The 19,197-nt window shown below is 32.7% G+C and overlaps 1 protein-coding gene across 1 annotated transcript in view; it reads right to left on the bottom strand.

Annotated features, from left to right (window-relative positions):
* Positions 1-6,229: 6,229 nt before the first annotated feature.
* The window catches only part of LOC116345766 (lachesin), a 63,993-nt gene continuing 51,025 nt past the window's right edge, over positions 6,230-19,197 (bottom strand). Inside the window, exons 9-19 of the mRNA XM_031775436.1 lie at positions 19,060-19,125; positions 18,978-18,983; positions 18,818-18,829; positions 18,692-18,733; positions 17,850-17,940; positions 15,190-15,273; positions 13,000-13,059; positions 12,870-12,919; positions 9,127-9,192; positions 6,724-6,915; positions 6,230-6,523 (exon numbers count right to left, since the gene is read on the bottom strand). Coding sequence (XP_031631296.1) covers positions 6,438-6,523; positions 6,724-6,915; positions 9,127-9,192; positions 12,870-12,919; positions 13,000-13,059; positions 15,190-15,273; positions 17,850-17,940; positions 18,692-18,733; positions 18,818-18,829; positions 18,978-18,983; positions 19,060-19,125 — 755 coding nt within the window. The 3' untranslated portion in view covers positions 6,230-6,437. The remainder of the gene's footprint in view (positions 6,524-6,723; positions 6,916-9,126; positions 9,193-12,869; positions 12,920-12,999; positions 13,060-15,189; positions 15,274-17,849; positions 17,941-18,691; positions 18,734-18,817; positions 18,830-18,977; positions 18,984-19,059; positions 19,126-19,197) is intronic.

Genomic DNA, 19,197 nt, shown 5'->3' on the forward strand with positions numbered 1-19,197 from the left:
GATGACACTCTGAATATGCGTTGTGTAAAGTGCAAAATGCCAAGTTTCCTCTGTGTCATTCTTTTCGCTCATGTTTCTTTTTCGGAGTAACATTTAGTTTTTGCAGTCTTTTTAAACTACAATATTGGCTTTAAAAAACCGTATTACAGCTGAACCATACGAATGAGATATGTGTGAGCGAAAGTTGATGCATTAAATTTTATTTTCGAAAAAAAGCGAATTTATATCCAACATCACTGGATATGAGACAAAAGTTTTCGTGTGAGTTAACGAAAACAAAAATAACAACAAATTGTTCCAAACGAAAATACATTGCGAAGAAATCGACTGGCCAGCAATCGTGTTTGATAAAGCTTTGAATTACCTTCCGGTTGCCAATGGAACTGACAGAATCGAAACGAAATCGAACAGATGAAAAACGAAGGTGGTGCCACGCAACATCATTTAAATTCAATATTCGTAGTGACATCTCAAGCATTATCGAGAAGGTTAATTGAATATTTACATGATTTGCTGTGGCAATGGCAGTGACACTGTGGCAGAGTGTAAGTATCTCTTGCTCGTTGTATTTGAACTCTTGTTTGCATCGCCACCATTTCTGTCAATTCTGTTTATGTTTTCGATGTTCGTTGTGAATGGCATGAAGAAACATTATTTGGAAGTTTTCAAATTATTTCACAAAGTGCCAAAGGAGCAAAGTTTTTCCGTTCAACTTTAGTTCATCAAAGATTTTTAGTTAATGGTTTCAATGGACTAACACACGATAAACTATACCATATTGAGACGTGTCTATGTTTGTATTTGTGTATTTGATCTAATGGAATTATTTGCTGCTGCACTTTTGCGCAAAACGAATATAGTACTATTTCTGAGAGCTTAATCGAAATGTGCGAGAATCTAAGTACATCTATCAGTAAATGAGATGAAGAAATGCTCGTATTACAAAGTCTTTACACATTGATGTGTTCTGAACTCAAAATCACTTCAAGAAAACTTTTAGCGCGTACGCAGCATGAGTGCGCGAATTTACTCGTTTGTTCGTTCATACTATATTTATCACAACAAACAAACATACACACATAGACACAATCTTTCTCAATCTCTTTCCTCTGTATATTTTTAGCAAATATTTATAGTGTTTCACTTGTTGTTGTTCTTATGGTATACCATGAATGGTAGGTATTTCATCATGATATTTCAGGATTTTAGTAAAAGTTTACCGTATTGGTTTTGACTTTGGCGACAATATTATTGGCCGTACACTCACTTTTGTCATAATTGGACGGTAGAGAACTACAATAAGTTGGGCGTGATGTCGATTTTTAGTCACGCATATAGTTCTACTCCCAACATAAGTGTATTTTTGCCGACATTCTTTCCAAGTTGCAGTCCACAAGTCATTTGTTTTATCAACATGTGTGCAGTCATTAATGAATAAAATTGAACATTGTTGATTACATTGCAAATACTTTTGACCAAATCATCATCAAAGTTCACGATATGCCAATTCTTTAATCAGTATTATCATTTTTCGTTCAGATCATTTCGTAAAGAGAGAAGAGAGAGTGAGAAATGAGAATGGCTGACTGACAAAATAAATTACATAAATGTACCACTTTATTGAAATAAAATTGCCAAAGTCGAAATGAAAATCGAAATGATAAATATATAAAAAAAAAGTCGAGCATTTTGTCAATTTACTCGAAAAATGTTTGTTATATTACCTGTTTTACGTATAAATAAGCATACGTGCATCATTTTATTCTGATAAATTGGCTCATTGGAAAAAATACAACAGTAGCGTGTTTGAATGACACACACTCTTTATCTACATTTTTTTATCAATTTCCTTAACGCTGTTCCATATAATATTCCACAATGATCGGGCACATATTTTCATTTAATAAAATATACCGCGTATATTTATCAGCAGCGTACAAATACATAATTTCACAGTTTTGCAGTGAATACACACATTGTGAATGATGTCACTGATTTTATGAGACATCTGCAAACACGGTTACAATGCATCTTTCGCATGTGAGGCATACTCTAGAAAAATATTCAAATGAGTATTGAACAAAATAAATTATTTATCAAACGATTGTTATGCATCGCACATACAACGATGTATTGTCCTCTTTTTTTTTCATGCACCCTTTTTCTCTTCATGAATTATTGTAAATAATGGATATTTTTTCTCTTTTGTTAGCCTATCACCAATATCTTTCATTTTTTTTCATATGCAAAATGAGCGCATCCATGGCTTTTAAACTATTCAACGTTCATGCATCTACATATTGTATTGCTCTTCGCATATAAATTCCAATACGTTTCTACCGCTGCCACCATTTATTATCTATGGTTGGCATGCCATTCAAATGGGTTCATTTGAAAGACTGGCGAGTTATTTTAATCCCTTTCTTCTTCTATATCGCTTTGTATCGTTGTTCATTTACATCATTAAAACCTTCAGCAACAGAAACGCTTCATCTTAAGAGAATCCAATGTAAATGAATGGAAATTACTTTTGTTCAAAACACAAAACTCTTAATTGGCACTGTTACATGAAATAATATATAAAAAAAACTGTAATTGAGTCTTGTGTCCTCATTGAAAAGTGTTGTCATTCCATTTTGCGATGGTACATTCTTTATGTGCATACGGATAACTTTTTCAGTCAACAAATTGAGATGTAATATGTAAATACAATAAAAATAATTAACAATAACATTTAGCGACAGACATTTTGTGCGTAATCAAATGAGAAACATTGTTTTACAGATACTCAAAATTGTTCGCCTGCAATTCGAGGTGAATTTTAGTGAAACAATTTTACAATTCAAATCATTTTACCGTTTTCAGCTTCGTTTTTTTTTACATTTATCGAGCTTTTTTTTTGGAGAGACAGACTTTTGCAATATTATTTTCCATAATTTTGAAAAAAAAAAGACAAACATAGATTATCACTTGACAGTTGAAGAATTTGAATTTTTGATACATCATCCATTCCTATACTGCAACTGTCACTCTCATCGGTCAATATGGACATGGTTCGTGATATCACATTGCAAACGCAACAAATTTACAGCATTTCTATATCCAACCCGTGTACAAAAAAAGTGACTGACTATTTTGGGACAAACTGACTGACTATTGACTGTAAAAACAAGCAACCTTAGTTAAATTTAGTTAACTTCAATCAATTAAAGTAAGCTATGGTTAACTGCAACAGCTAACTATAGTTGACAATAATCATAGTCACCCGATAGTCGAAACGTCCCAAAATAATCGCCTGACTGACTGAGTAACTATAGTCGATTGTTTTCCATACAAAATTTTAAAATTCATGAATATAGCTAACTATAGTCACTTACAGTCAATAGTAACTTAGTCACTTTTTTTCCACTCGGGAATGCTATATGAATAGAATGTACACTATCAGCTTGCAATAGTCGTTTGATAAAGATCAATTATACGGAATGGAATGGTTAAAAGAGAAATGAATCTTCTATTTGCTTGGATGAAAGTGACTGGTAAATTTGTTTCAGCATTGTTTTTATAATTGCTAAAATTCTTGCTTTTCACAATTGAAAATCGGATGAAATCGACCGTTTTACTAATTCGATTAAAACGCATGACTTTAAACATGTTTGTCTGGTAGAGATGGCTTTTAGCAAATCGATAATTCAAAACAACACAAAAAGACAGAGAAAAACAACTGTGGAGATTTTCAACTGTTAAGCATGACATATGAAATTATCGTCGTATAGTGAAATAGGATTGTCGGATTTTGTTCAATTTTGAAGAAAAAAAAAGTGGGCAATTCCGTCATATTGAAATTTCAATGCAGTGCAACAATGGGATCTCACATTAAAAATGTCAGCAGCATGTTAATGTTGTGCTTTGATCTGAATATTTTATGGATAAATGATATGCTCTCACCTCCAGAGCTGAAGAGCTCACCATTCAGAGAGAATTTAAGTATTGTAAATATAAATTCATGTTTAATGTCGTATGTACATTTGTACAAAAACAACTAAAAATTCCGAAAAGAAACACTAAATCACAAATAAACTGCAATGAATTTGAGCACCAGAATTTTTTCGCTGATAATTAATAATTCGTTGTTATCTGTATGTTCATATGTTTGCCTCTTTTATTACTGTAGAAAAATAATCAACTAATATTAGGAAGATGTGATCTGTTTCGTTCTACGGTGTTTTTATGAGATATTATACATTCTATTGAAAATCATCGTTCGTTTGATTCACACAAAGCGAATACAAACTAGATGTGAGCTTTTTTTTTACTAAATACCACCTAACGATTTTCAGTGGTCTATAAATAAATCCCTTTATACTGTTTTCTAAATATATTCTCAAACAGTTGTTTTTTACATTCAGAAGTTCCTTGTAAACGAAATGTTATATATGGTTTGGCTGTTTGATTGACGAGAATGATGATGGTTTTGACCATCATTTGACATATATAAGCTGATTGAATTTTCAGTCTCAAAAATACATTCAAAACGATAGTCAAATGGGAAAAAGTATGTCTCGTCAAACCTTCGGACCGAAAATAACAATGAAATAGTCGTCACAAAATTGGATAAAATTGTACAAATCTCAAATATATTTATTATATTCACTCATCCGTTTGAAATACTTATGATTAACTATAGATAATAAGCTAGTCCATTAGCTTTGCGTTTTAGTCTATAAATCATCAGTTTTAGGAATTACATTAGTCATTCATTTTCTTTTTCTTTATATTTATCGTTAACATAGTAATACAATTTTGGTGCGATTTAAGTGTGCAAATTGATTGAAATTTTGGACCAAACGGGAACTGGTAGCTGATGATATGAATAAAACTAGCACATTTCAAGCTAAATCTAAATTCTTAAAAATAAGTTAGAATTTTTGTGTTTATCTCGGTGTCTGCACGTATATGTGTTCATTTTAAATCATAAAATAAACGAAAAAAAAAACGATTTACTGATATATAGAACATTTTTATCATTTCATAGCATAAAAATAATTTAAACTTTTTCATTTAAACATTCGTAAGCATATTTATTATATCCGATTGTGTTAAAGCGATTACTGCATTTTTGTGCGTGATAGTATTAGTAACGGAAATTGAATGTCACACTATATGTCAATGAATAAATTTATTAAAAATCATCCAATTTCTGTTTTTTTTTTGTTCATTAAATTGGTTTTATCTCGTTACGAATGTACTCATTAATCCTGCACCTCATTTCATTGAAATGTGGGATGATTTTTTATGGCTTTGAATAATTTTTATGACTAGCAATACGTAAATAAAAAAGATTTAACTGCATATGACACTGTACTGCCATCAGCTGTGATAACACAATCAAGTTTAACTCTACTAATTATTCATTTGATATTTGAATTTTGAATGATTTTTTCTGGCGAAATACGCGATTAACACATGTCACGTGCATTCAATGCTTTGCACGTTTTTTTATTGGAGTCAATATAATATTTGAATGATACAGTCGTTTTATTATTATGATACACACGAATATGAACGACATTAAATCTGAACATATCAATTTGGATTTTAAATCCAGGGGGTTATCCTATTAAATGTAAGGCAGACATTATATTGAGCTGACTTCAGCTGACGCAAAATGACCCACTGGTCACACCCAGCTATTTAGTACATTTCAATATTTTGATATTTCTTGGCTGTGCATCCAACCACAGAACACTGAATTTTGATTTCTATTTTTGAATATTTAAAATACCAATTCACAGTGTATTACACACTCAATAAATGTCATAAAAATTAAAATGTACCAAATAGATACCCCTTTCCAGTTAACTCAATATCACTGCTCGGCAGAGAAACATTTTTCTTTTCATATGATTAGACATTTTTAGCTTTCTAAAAAAATCTAGATAAGATAAAAGATATAGATCTTATCTTTAAAATAGATAAGAAATTATATTTACTGAACACTGCTCAATGTAAATAATTCATTTCAAATATAGTTCTTGTATTGTTTTTGGACACTATCTTAAATGCATTTGATTATAGATACTTTTATGATTTCCAATGTGTGCTTGATTTGGTCATTTTGTGGGAATAAAAATGTACGATATATATTTATTATTTTTTCTTTTTCGATGAAAATTTAAACAAAAAATCTCTGAAATATTGTATTTGCGAAACGAAGAGTTTGTGTGTGGTTTTCTTTATGTAACTATATAAGAAAAAGCTTTTTACAACTTATCAAAATATATATGTATTTATATCATATAGGTCCAACTTCAAAAAACCGAGAATACACAAAAAATACATACTTATACATTAGTCTCCCGGGAAAATATGTACATTTTGGTTCATAATTTAAGATTAACAATTTAGTTTGTTGTTTTGTGTTTGAAATGTATATGGTTTTATGACAATAACATGTACTTGCCCAGTAAGTGTATCGATAGCAGTTTAACGCATCCAATTATCACGTATTCATGCAAGGAAGCTCCTGTGGGGAAAGGAGGGAAGAGAAATTGATGAAATTTTAACCATTTTAAAGTGTTTTTAATTTCATGTATCAATAAATCAGTTTTCTACAAATGTTTCCGATCCATATTACTCGATTGATATAACGATCATTGAATTTATTGATATATATATTTAAAAAGAAATATATGATTAATTGTTGAACATATTTCGATGACTTACCCGAACTGAGTGAATTGTCTTGCGGTGGATAATCTGTGTAGAAAACACTCTGGCCAAATGCAACCGTGCCTTTGCGATCGATGACATTTGACGAACCAGAAATGGTATTGCTGCTTGTTTGACCCAATGTGTCGGGACGATAGATGACCTCCGGTTGTACAATTCGAGTTGTGTCATTGCGTAGCACCAAATCTATATTTTTACACAAGTTACATTTCAAATTGATCAAATGCCATGAAAGAACATTTTTCGTTATGCTCTTTAAAAACCGAAAAATAAAATTCGCATTGAAATGATTTTTTTAACGGAAACCATCACTTTGGGAGTCATTACATTTTCGACGATGACAAAAGCTTCTACATTTTGCATAATATTTAAGTGTGCACTGTGTTTTTTTTTTTCGTTTTCGGCGAAATATACATTGACACATATATAAGCAATTGTTTTAACAGCAACATCAATTGAGATTTTCACTCAGTTGTCGAGAGTCTCTCGTGTTTCATAACAATTTGTTTGCTTTCTCTTTCTTTCTCTCTTCTCTCTTTATTCATTTGGGTAAATGCATGGCATAATTTTTTCATAAAACTTTTCCAAGAGTAGCAGTAGACGAAAAAGGAAAACCATGCACACATTTCCTTAAAAAAAAAACCAAAGAGAGACAGGGATAGCTATTGGCTGAAGTCGCAGCCGACAAACAAGTATGTATTGTTGTGAGCTTAAAGCATCAACCACAATCGAAAATCAAAACAAATCAAACACACAAACAAGTTAACCAGAGCGATTACGGAAAATTCCCAGAGCATTTTCTTTCCTGTACACATAACGATCATGTTCTTATGAGACAAATCATTACGTTTTATATTATTGTGCGCTACTTTTGATGAAAAACGCTGATAAAATGAGGAGGAAACGAGCAAAATCTCTGTCCAATGATTGCAATTTACCGAGAACAAAAAAAAAACACAATGCAGAGCGACAAACAACAAAACGAAAATATGAAAGAAAAAGAAAGAAACAGGGACAATGTAGTATATTTTGTGTATTTTTGGAACGATAATCTTTCCTTTATCTTGTCTTTTTATGTAGTCAGTCACAAGGAGTAGTGAAATACGTTGGTTTAAATCAGGAAAAAAAAATCGTAAATGTGACGGCGAGACAGCTGTACGACAGGGCAAACGTTTTTCGTTGCGAAAGACATTTCACGTCAAATGTTCTATTCGAATACAACTATTTAAGACGGAATAGAACCATTCAACAAATGCACAGAGAGAAGAAAAGAGAAAGTCAGCCGAAAAAAAATGAAGGAAAACTGTTCAGAGAATATTTTCGGATGACTGCGTTGCCTGTTGTTGCTTCTGTTGCAGCAGCACAAACGGACCACGATGAGTAAATTATATGCGAAAATCCGCAAAATAGGATAAAAACATCATATATTCTTTTTTTCTGACATAACAAACCAAGGCAATGGCAAACATGAACTAAATGGCAATGTTTGGAATGTTATGGTCAACCCCTGTGACCGGTAATTCCTTATTCTTAGACCTTGTTTTCTCTTTTCTCTATGGCTGGCCGTCTGTCAGATTGCTTGCCAGCCACACGAGCGCCCATAGATTAGAAAAGAAGACACATAAGTGGAATAACGAAGAAGAAAATATACAGCCTTGTAGAAGTGAATTATGCTTTATGAAGCGTGTACATTCTGCAATCCAACAAGCTTTTTATTCGAACACGTTTGGCTTGTATGCGGAATGGCTATTGAGCGCTTCGACATGAGCACAATGACAGTGGTGCATAAAAAGAAGAGCACGCATAAGGTAGAAGGAAGAGCGACACCAGCAACAGCGGCAGCAGCAAGAGACTACATTGATTTTAGTGCCTTTGAAAGAATCTGATTTCGTTCTTCAATAATGCATGATATTCATGTCTTGCTGTTGTGTCATTTTGAAAAACTGATAAATTTCGAAGATTCAAAAGTTCGATTTGTGTTATTGCAACAGGAAAAATGGTAAAAAAAGAGTGATAAGATCAAAAACTCTGTTGCAAAAATAACATATTATTTTTTTTAGTGCCGCGAATGCGGCGCTCAAATATTTTTCAATTCGGAAATTTTATCGATTCAGAGAAATCAAAAATCCATATGCATGATACACAAGTCCAATTGGAATGAAGGGAAGCAAACAAAATATCGAGTAAGAAAATAAATACAAGAAAATCGAAGAGAGATGAAGATTCGATAGAAGTTTTAAAATAAAAATCAAGAGAATGACTGAGAAAGAGAGATAAAAAGTGTTTCAATGCAAAATATGACTATTTCGTTTTCGTATGGATATTTATGATGCTATGTAAAATTGCAATGGGTAGAACATATTGAATATATTATACTTGTACGGCGTAGCCACTTACTTGTTTCTTTCGGTTCGTTGATCACATGGGTTAGTTGCTTGGACGGTGATGACGGTAAGGGTATTTCTGTGAAAATTGGTTTACAGTGAATGAGAGAGATAGAAAAATATATGAAAAGAATGAACGATCCACATAGACTACGAGAGACAAAAAAAAGAGTATTAAACACATACACAGAGGGAGAGAAAAACGTTCACATGGCCCATGCATGTACATTTGCGATTTATTCAAACATATTTTTATTTAAGAGACTGTTCAACATGTTCGCTGTAAATTTTTACACTATACTTTGGAACTTTGCCCACTAGAGAAACGGACGATGTAGAAAAAAGATACACACACATGCAGAGCGTTGGAGCGAAAGAGATAGAAGACATATAAAAACGAACGGCACACATAATGTTATAGACACAGCAAGTGCGAGTACTATCGATATATTGAATAAACTACATAAATGTACGATTTCTTTGCCTCACTTTTACAACATTCACTCAACTCACACACCATGCCACATATACTTCACACTCTCAGTTCCAAGTTTAATTCAAAATACTGATATTTCGAGAAGTTTACAACATGTACAGCGTACACGTTGCTCTTCAAAAAAAACCGTTTGAACCACTGAATGGATAGATGAGAGTGAAAAAATCGACATGGAATTGAAGAAGAAAAAGCAAGTAGAAACGATGAAGAAGAGAGCGAGAAAGAGAAAGTGAGAGAACAAGAGCAAGGAAATCGGTAGCTTTTGCAAACTAATTTTAACGTTTCGAAAAATTGCACGTATTTTGAATGATGGTGATTTTTCCCTTGCGCATAAACTCAATCTCAATACGATACATGCGATGAATGATTAATACGTTTGACCGAAACTCTCAATACCAAATGAAATGAATATCCAATTATGTAAAATAAAGGCCAACATCTCATGCATACATGCAAACGAACGTACACACTCTTTCACACGCACACATACACGCACACATGCTGCACATCTTTCGAATTTATAGTATGGCTCAACTAATGCCACCGTTCCCACATTTTCATTGAATATTTACCATTTTTCATTTGGATTATGCATCAAGCAAAATTTTCGGATAATCTTCTGCAGTATTTTATTTGATAAGGATAGATGAGTTTATTTCATGGCCCAAAATCTCGGTGCCGAATTGTTCAATAGATTTCATTGAAACGAAAATGCAGAAAAATATGCTGATTCGGTGTTTTTTGAATTTTTTTTTAAATTCATTGAGTATAGGAGAAATGTCAAAACAATGCCAATTGAGCTTTTTGTCCGATCCGTAATTCTTAAGCGTGAAATAAGCATAAACTTTAGCTATACCATAATGTCATTCCATTTTCAGCGCGTTATGTTTGAATGCACAAAGTCATTTGGAACTTTAAAACCCAATAAAGAAGTAAACGTGGTAGATGAAAATGACGACTACGTTGAAAAAAAAAAAAAAACACCACTTTGATAACAAAATATAGTACACTTTTGCACATTCATTCTCAATATCTCATTGGAAAATGTAACATATTTGAATTAGAGTTGTTGTAAGTGAACCCGAAAGTGTGGTTCAATTTTGCATTAAACTGGTGTAAAAGTTTAAATTCAATACTTCCGACCAATTAATTTTTAGATTGTTCGATAGTGATATGTGTGCGAATAAGCGATATATAGAGATGTATGGAAGATGGTTGAAATTAGGTATTTTTTACCCAACTAAAGAATTTGTTCACTTTCTCGTAACGCTGATAGTCCGCAGGCTTCGACAAATTGTTTGGTTCTTTCATTAATGTTTGCAGATGAAATGGCATTGTTGTTATTTTTGTTCAATAGCATGAATACAAGCGGGCAACTTAAATGCCGCATTGATAGAAAAGTTTAATTGATTTTCATTTCATTCAATAAATAAACTTGTTGTTCAACAACTTTGTCACACAGAAAATGCACCCAACAAATTCAGCTTTTTATAGCAAATTCAATATGTAAAGAAAATGTGCAAAATTCAATTTTCTACAAGAAAATATGGTAGTGAAAAAAAAAATTGTCAATACACACAGCGGGTACATGCAGGCAAGAGACTCATTTTCATTCGACACATCTTCTTTGATGGAAGTGCATATAATACCAAAATGAAACTTTCAATTGAAGTGAAACTTATCAAGAATTCGTATTTATATAGATAAACAAGACAAGTTTACTGTGTCAAACACGGTGTACATCGATCTCTTCGAGTAAATATTTACCCAATTTATTCTGCAATTTCTATACAACTGTATATTTTCACATCGGATGGTTGCTGATTAAGGAATAATTTCTCAATCACATTTTCAATATTGAATGAATGTCGGCACATTTCAAACCAATTATAAACGATACAGTTGGACTTTTTTTTTCATTGCTGATTATTTGATTCAATCAATTGAATTGATTCCTGATTTGATTGAACAACTCCCCAGAACTCGTGGTATATTTATGCGAGATTCGGAAACTCGTTACACGCATCTATTACTATAATTATTAAATAAATCGTAAACCATTGATTTTGGTAATCATGGCAGCCATTATTTATGTCAAATCAATTGTTTATGGTCTAGACGAAATACATACAAAGAAAATAGAATTTGGCATGTTTGAAGAATGGGGTTGCCACAAATAATTTATTAAATTGAGCTTAAAATGTCTTGTTCATTTTGAAATTTATGGATGAATGAAAAAAAAAATTCAAACCGATATATTTTGATTGTCTGTCTGATATGTACATATACAGGATTCAATGAAACAATCGGAAATGAAGGTGCGGTATCCAGTAAACAGTAATTCACATCACGGTCTTTTTTCCGAATTTATTTTTACGCTTGTCGCATGTCACATAGAGCGTCAATAATTTTAAACATTTTATGGTGCGAAAATTGCACAGAAAATGAATGTATTAAACAGCATAACTTTCGTTCTCCCGTTTCTCCTCTACTTTTCGTTCTCTCTATCTAATAAAATCAAATAATCCTCGTAACGAAAGCGAAATCCTCTTCTTCTTCTTCTTCATATTACATTTATGCATAATCTTTTTCTCACACCAACGTCGTTTCATTTTTTTCTGCGTTTGCAAACGGAACGTAATGTGCAATGTTCGTAACGGCTTCATGTCAAAATTTATTTGAAATGTGCTCTTTTCTCGGTGTGTCCTTTGTGTTTGCACAGTCCGTACGACGACATATCTGTTCATCAGATGTGTTTTTAGCCAACGATAATAAGATGCATAAGAATGGAGTCGTCATCGTTTCTTATTCGTCATCTTCATATCATCGGATTTCATTCAGTTGAGAAAAAAAAATTGCACAAAATTTACTTTCTGATCGTCGTCGTTCAGAATACAGTATATTTATTTGCTTATAGCCCTGTGATTCATTTGAGCGGCTTGCGTCTTTATACAAATGCTATGCAAACACACACACACACACATGCTACTTTCACATCACAATCATATACCCATTCACGTCTTAGTTTCATAGAATCCAAAGCGAACAAATTAAAAGAAGAGTATTTGAAACTGCTATAAAAGAAAAATGATGGCAAAAAAAATGCATTCAGTATGATGGAAAGAAAAGCAAGACAGAAAAAATGAGGTAGATAAAGAAAACGACATGATGTGAAAGAATGACGAAAAATTTGATGAAAAACTTTTAAACAAATAATCATCATCCCAAGATATTGAGAGCATGGATAGTGATTCGCTTACCATAGACGCGTATTGATCCCTCCGTTTCACCCAAAGAATTCTTGGAAATGCTTGAAAAATCGAACAAAAATTATTTTGAGCTAGCTTAATAAAATACGCATCTACCACCGTGCGGAAAAGTTCGTCTTACCATCTATAGTTTCCGAAATCGCCTTCTTGCAAATTCCTTATTGTGAGCTTCATGTGTGCTCTGTGTTTGAGATTCGAATTAATTTTTTTTTATTTGTTGCCGTCACATATTTCCAATGTTGTCGTGAGAACAAAATCCGAGAAATGTAAAGTAAGCAAAGAGAAATAGAGAAAAATGTTAGAGAAAATGTCATAACGATAATAATAATAATAATAATAATAGTTGTTTGTTTTTTCCTCGAACTTCCTGCCTGCAACTTTGCTTGGCACATGTTATGGAAAATTCATTAGAAAAAAAATATACTATCAAATATGATGTGCTCCTGGGGGAATTCTGCGGGCATACAGTGAAACCAAAGTTGTTAATAATATGGAATTAGTCGATATACGTGTCCACATGAATGAAGTGATAAGTGAAAATCTATCTCAAAATTTATTATCAACTGGTTCGTGTGTTATATATAATACGAATCGGATGAGTTTCTTCGGCAAACTAATGTGTCCTAACGACGACCGAACGAATGGTACGACAGCGTCGCTCAAGTTTTGCATCAAACAATGCAAAGTTCACATCCTTATGAATATTAATACTATGCATGTGCATTTCACTCTCTTTTTCACCCCTTGCATTGTGTTTCGTTTCGAATGCATGTTGATGCAAAAGCTATATAATCTCAAATATAGACATTTTATGCTATATAGAGTGCATGAAATTCAAACAAACAATAAACGTCAATACGACTTTTTGCTACGCTTTCCGGTATATTGAGGGAAAGTATCAAACCATTGAATAACAGTAAGATCTTTTACTCGTCTTTTTTTTTCGTTTTCTTTCATATTTTAGAAAGAGAGAAATAGCATTGGGAAATTTATACGAGCACAACTCTTTTCTATACACTTTGCTCGAGCTTTGTATTTGTCTTATCGTCGACAGTAGATACATAACAACTGATGAAAAGTACATTGAATTGTTCATCGAAGAAAATCCAACTACTAAAACCGGTGTTACATTTGTAATATGCCATCGTTTTCTTGATTGAAATTTTTCGTTAGTAATTTTTAAAAGAATTTCCCTTGTCGAAATCAACAACGAACAAAAAAAAGAACCTGTACTTTTGTTAAATCAGTGTCGATGTGGTGCTCGAAGAAAAACGAAACCCGGAGACATTCAAGCATTTCAGCAGATACATTTGCGTGCACATAACAAGGTTTAACGTACGCATTGCCAACACGCCAAACAAATTTAAAGTAATGTGATACAAATCTCAAAACATATTTGTGGTTTGCCACTGTGTTGGACCTGATGAAAATGCTCAACTGATTTCGGTGTCTCTATTTTTCTTTATTTTTCCCGCTGTCGAGCCATTCTCTATACGTCTCTCTTCGTGGTTTTTTTTTTCTTCATCGTCGCCACGTAGAAAAGCGACACTTTCAAGTTAACATTTGAAATGAGATTTGCATTTCGTTCTAACAACTATTATCTAAAATTCGTCTGAATGTAACGTTCATTTTTACCAATAGAAAAATGTCAATGTGATTTTCAACCAATGTGTTTGAAGAACATTGCACCACAAGCTGTAAGGACTCAAATTGTGTGCAGTTGATTTTAAAAAAGAAACGGAAATGAATACAATAGTTAGTTCGAGAGATGGATTTCCATGGAGAGAATCTGTGGAAATAGCATTGGAAACCACTTTAAAAAATACCTTCATGCATTTTCACACAACAAAACGCTCGGATATTTCAATGTAAAATGTGTGTTGATTTTATTTTTATTTTAGTTTTTTGTGTGTCGTCATCCTTTCTCGCATTTATTCCCGGTTCACTTTATATCGGTTTTTTTCTTTCTCTATATCCCATTTGTGTTGCGATGTCGAAAAACGAAGAAAAAAGAGCAAAAACCCGTAGAAATAGACAGCGAGACAAAAAAATTATGTAAACTCATACACAAATATATTTGTTTTCAAACCACTTTGTAGACAATAAGGAAATTCGCGAAGAAAACCAATGAAAAAAAAAACAATCCCTTCGAAGAGAATGCTTCACCGCAGGAAGCATAGTGACACTCATACACATAGAAAATGAGAGAGGTGTGAAACGAGTGGTAGCAAAAAAAATGTGAAGGCATAAAATATATTTATATGCGGGGTAAAAAAATAGAGAAAGAAGAAATGGCATTTGTGTTATTCACCTGTAGGAGTTTTCCGTGAAGTCTATCTTGTATTTTTTGCTCGGCAGCACCATGACAGTATTATAAACCCAATATATTATTGCTCTGGAAAAGAAAGCGCAATGAACAAAAAAAACGGATTTTTTTGTGTAGGCAAAGGTGTGTGATTCAAATAATAAAGCTAAAAAAACATACATATATATAAAACGACTAAAATGCTAAAATACCACATTCACGTGTACAATACAAAATAAGCGGTAAAGAAAATATGGGAGTAAAAACACGAAAGACGATATGCAGTCACAGTAGTAAAGTGTCATTGGTACAGGTTACAAACGCAGATGCTTTTTTTCTGACATATCGTTATTCCGTGTATCAGTTAAACGAATCAGAGTAATGTGCATTGGATGAGATGAACAGAAAAAATCGAAACCAATTACAATGAAATGCTTTAGATGCATTTTAAGCACTTAGAGAATTGAATAATTCTCATACTCTTGTGCCACCTCCAAAATCACATACATATTTTGCTTCGATAGATTAAAATATGACCAATATCGGTGATGAAAACAACACCCTCTTTAGCGCATACCTCGAATCGATAACTCAAGCAATAAAACGTAGAAATTCTGCAACAACTGTGGCCCTCACACTGGTCATATGACATGGTATTTGCATTTACATATCAAAATGATATATGCATTTGATTTCGATAGTGAAAGAAGCTGGTTGTCATTTCATTTTGCACAGTAAAGAATGCTTATTGTTCGAGAATTTCAAGAAATGGCAAGATTTGTGTAATTAAGAAAAAATGCGATATTCAAGTATCTTATCTGATTTAATTCTTTAAATGCTTTAATTTGATTAGATTTTAGCCTCTGTCCGCTAAAATATTGACAACGTCCTGTTTACAAATGGTAATGTGAATGCATGATTTTGTTGACGTGCGACATACTTATTCATTGATTTACATACGTTTTATTCATACACAATGGTGGTAGAAAATCTTAAAAATGCCGTTGAATCAATTCCAAATAATAATAAATTTTTAAATGTTCAATTTATCGCGTACTACTTTTAAATGTTTTTTTTTTCTCTTCTCTTCTGGCGAACAAGAGAAACATTTCACACAATGTATGTGTGCTATAAATGTTAAGTATATTTTCTTCGATCATAAAAAGTGGAGTAAATAAGTGAAGCCAATGCATAACATTATTGTTGTCTTTTATAGTTAATTTTACCCAATTTCGTTTCTATATCGATGAATTGGATTCGTTATACCCTAATATGGTCTCTATATAGTTGCGCGTTGAAATTGATGCTTTTTTCTTTATGAATATTGAATATCAATAATATATCCACACCGTACACCAAATGTGTGCACCATAACAATATAAAAGAAGCTATCTCCCTTGTCTCGAGTTCCACTGATGTATACATAATTTACAGTCATAACGACAATGTGTGAAAACGTAGAAATATTATAGTATTTCATTCAAATTTTTGCTGTGAAGTGAGCATAGAAATGAGGCAAAAAAAGAATTGGTCGCAATTTTTTATGTGATAGTTCAGATCACCCATTTTTACTCACACAAATTCAATGGTATCAACGACACATAAATGATTGCTCATATTTCTGCGTATGCGAATGCTATCTATTATATCATAAGTAAGAGACAATGTGTATCGTTAAATGTAGCTATGGTGAAATGATCGAGGACCATTTCGCCAAATCGAACGATGGATATATGCGATGGAAAATAACGAACCCCGAATCGTTGTTGGGCACACAAAAGGAAAGCGCAATGTCAAAGTGAAACGAAATTCAAGTATGATTTCGAAGAAAAATGAAAAGCACACGATTTTAAAAATATGAAAGTTTCATCATTCGAAATGATATTGAACTCAAGAAATCACTGCATGAAGGTTGTTTTTCTTCTATCATATGGAATATTCGAAATGCTATGCATTTAGCAGACGTAGCAAATTCGTGTACGCTTTTTTATGATACATTTGGCCCTTTTTTTCATTCCTCTCAATGTTGAAAACATGCAATTTCGATAAAGTTTGTATTCGGTATTCGTATTCTGTTGTAGCGGAACTCGTACACACAGATATACACATGTAATTTAGTTAGCATTTTTCTGCTTCGTTTTCGTCTGACACTTATTTGTTCAGCTCATATAAATTTACAGTTTTAAATTGAGTCATATTTATTTTTTTATTTTCTCTTTTCTCTCTTGATCATCATCATCATTACTCCATTTCTCATTTTGTATTTCATTTTTTTCGCACAGCAGAAGAAAGCTCTTTCTCGCTCCAACACTGGCTATGCTCCGATTGCATCTTACAGTCAAAAATTTTGCTGGTTTTAATGTCGCTACTAAATGAATGAATGTCTATATCAAAATGTTTATGTTGCATACAGTCGTTTGTTCATTTTCTTTATTCGAGCAACAAATTGGAAGAATTCAAACGAATGTTGCAATTGAATCAACGAAATAAAATAACAAATAAATCTATGGAAATGAAAGGCGAAAAAAAAAGAATAATTTTCAAATATACACACAGACACAAACACGAACATGCACTTGTAGTCGTCTGTAGAATCACAGACACAATAATATTACAGTGAAAGAAAATGCTGAAAAAATATTATATAAAATGGATTTTTAATGTACTTTGGATGTGCTTCTGTGTTACAATCAATTGTGACATCAGTTCCAGATGGCGCGCCCACTAGCTGATTCGGAACGAATATCATCGGTGAAACTGTTCATTCATCGTCGTCGTCGTCGTCATCGTCGTCATTGTTGTTGTTATTGTCGTCCGTTTTTGAATTTGGTTGTGTGTGTGTTTAAGAGAGAATGTCGATGATTCGACGAGGCGCGTTTTTGTTGTTATGGGTATGTGATTCGTTTTGGATTGGGTCGCATATCGCATGTGTATGTTTACACGCATGTTATAACATTTCGAAACATCCGTTGCAACGCGGAAAATACGTGAGAACCCAAACGTCGTTATTACAATTTTTGTTTGAATTTGTTGTCGTTTTTTTTTTTCGGTGTTCAGTTCATCGTGTTTTTTTTGTTTTCGGCAACACATAGATGATACAGATATCACATTGATATAACCAAGCATTGCAGATGAAAGAATATCCGAAATATGGAGAAAAAGTGAATAAAATGAAAGAGAAAAAAAAACACTCTATGAAAAAATGGCATAAATGACATTAGTACAATGGGAGAAGAACAAAAATATGATTTAAGAAAATATTTCGTTTCGATTGGTGCACAAATACACACATATTCGCCACTAGACGTGAATGGTGTGCACCGTATGTTATTCGAATTACGTATATTTATTAGAATGTTCATTATTGATGATGCTTTTTGTTGGTGCTCTATTTAATCATTTTGGCCTCGAATCACCGACCAATCACACTCTTCAGAGTCCTCACGGTAATCGAATAAACAAAAGTAATAAAAATCAAGACGAAATTGTAATTTATATAATCACTTACATTCAACATCCAGTGTAATACGTTTGGAAACGCTCGGCGGGACTTCATGTCGTTTGTGTATGCAAGTGAAAATACAGATTAAAATAAGCTATTTTTATCAATTTATAATTAAACGATATTAAATACCTCCGTTCGTTGCTACAGAAAAGAAAAAGAAAAACAAAACGATATTTATGCAATAAAATATTTGTATCATCATCGTTCGTTCAAAAAATGATAGCGCAATATAGTTTAGGTCATCTAAATTAGATGCAATTGCTTCAACATTTTGCTATACTGTTCTTACCGATACCTGCAAAGAAAACAAAAACAAATGTACCGCAATAAGTAATACAGTAATTGTAATCATTATTGTTGAAATATATTACATAGATATGCTCCCATTTCGTTGCGGCTGACTTTAGTTAACGGCAATACTTCTCCATCGTACACAGCTGTCGTCATCATTTTTTGTTGTTGTTGTTGTTGCGTGTGATGTCGTGGTTGATGATACCGAAATCACATGA

Source organism: Contarinia nasturtii, unplaced genomic scaffold (genome assembly GCF_009176525.2).
Source record: "Contarinia nasturtii isolate CC-2019 unplaced genomic scaffold, AAFC_CNas_1.1 Cnas_scaffold_1371, whole genome shotgun sequence".
Classification (NCBI taxonomy): Eukaryota; Metazoa; Arthropoda; class Insecta; order Diptera; family Cecidomyiidae; genus Contarinia; species Contarinia nasturtii.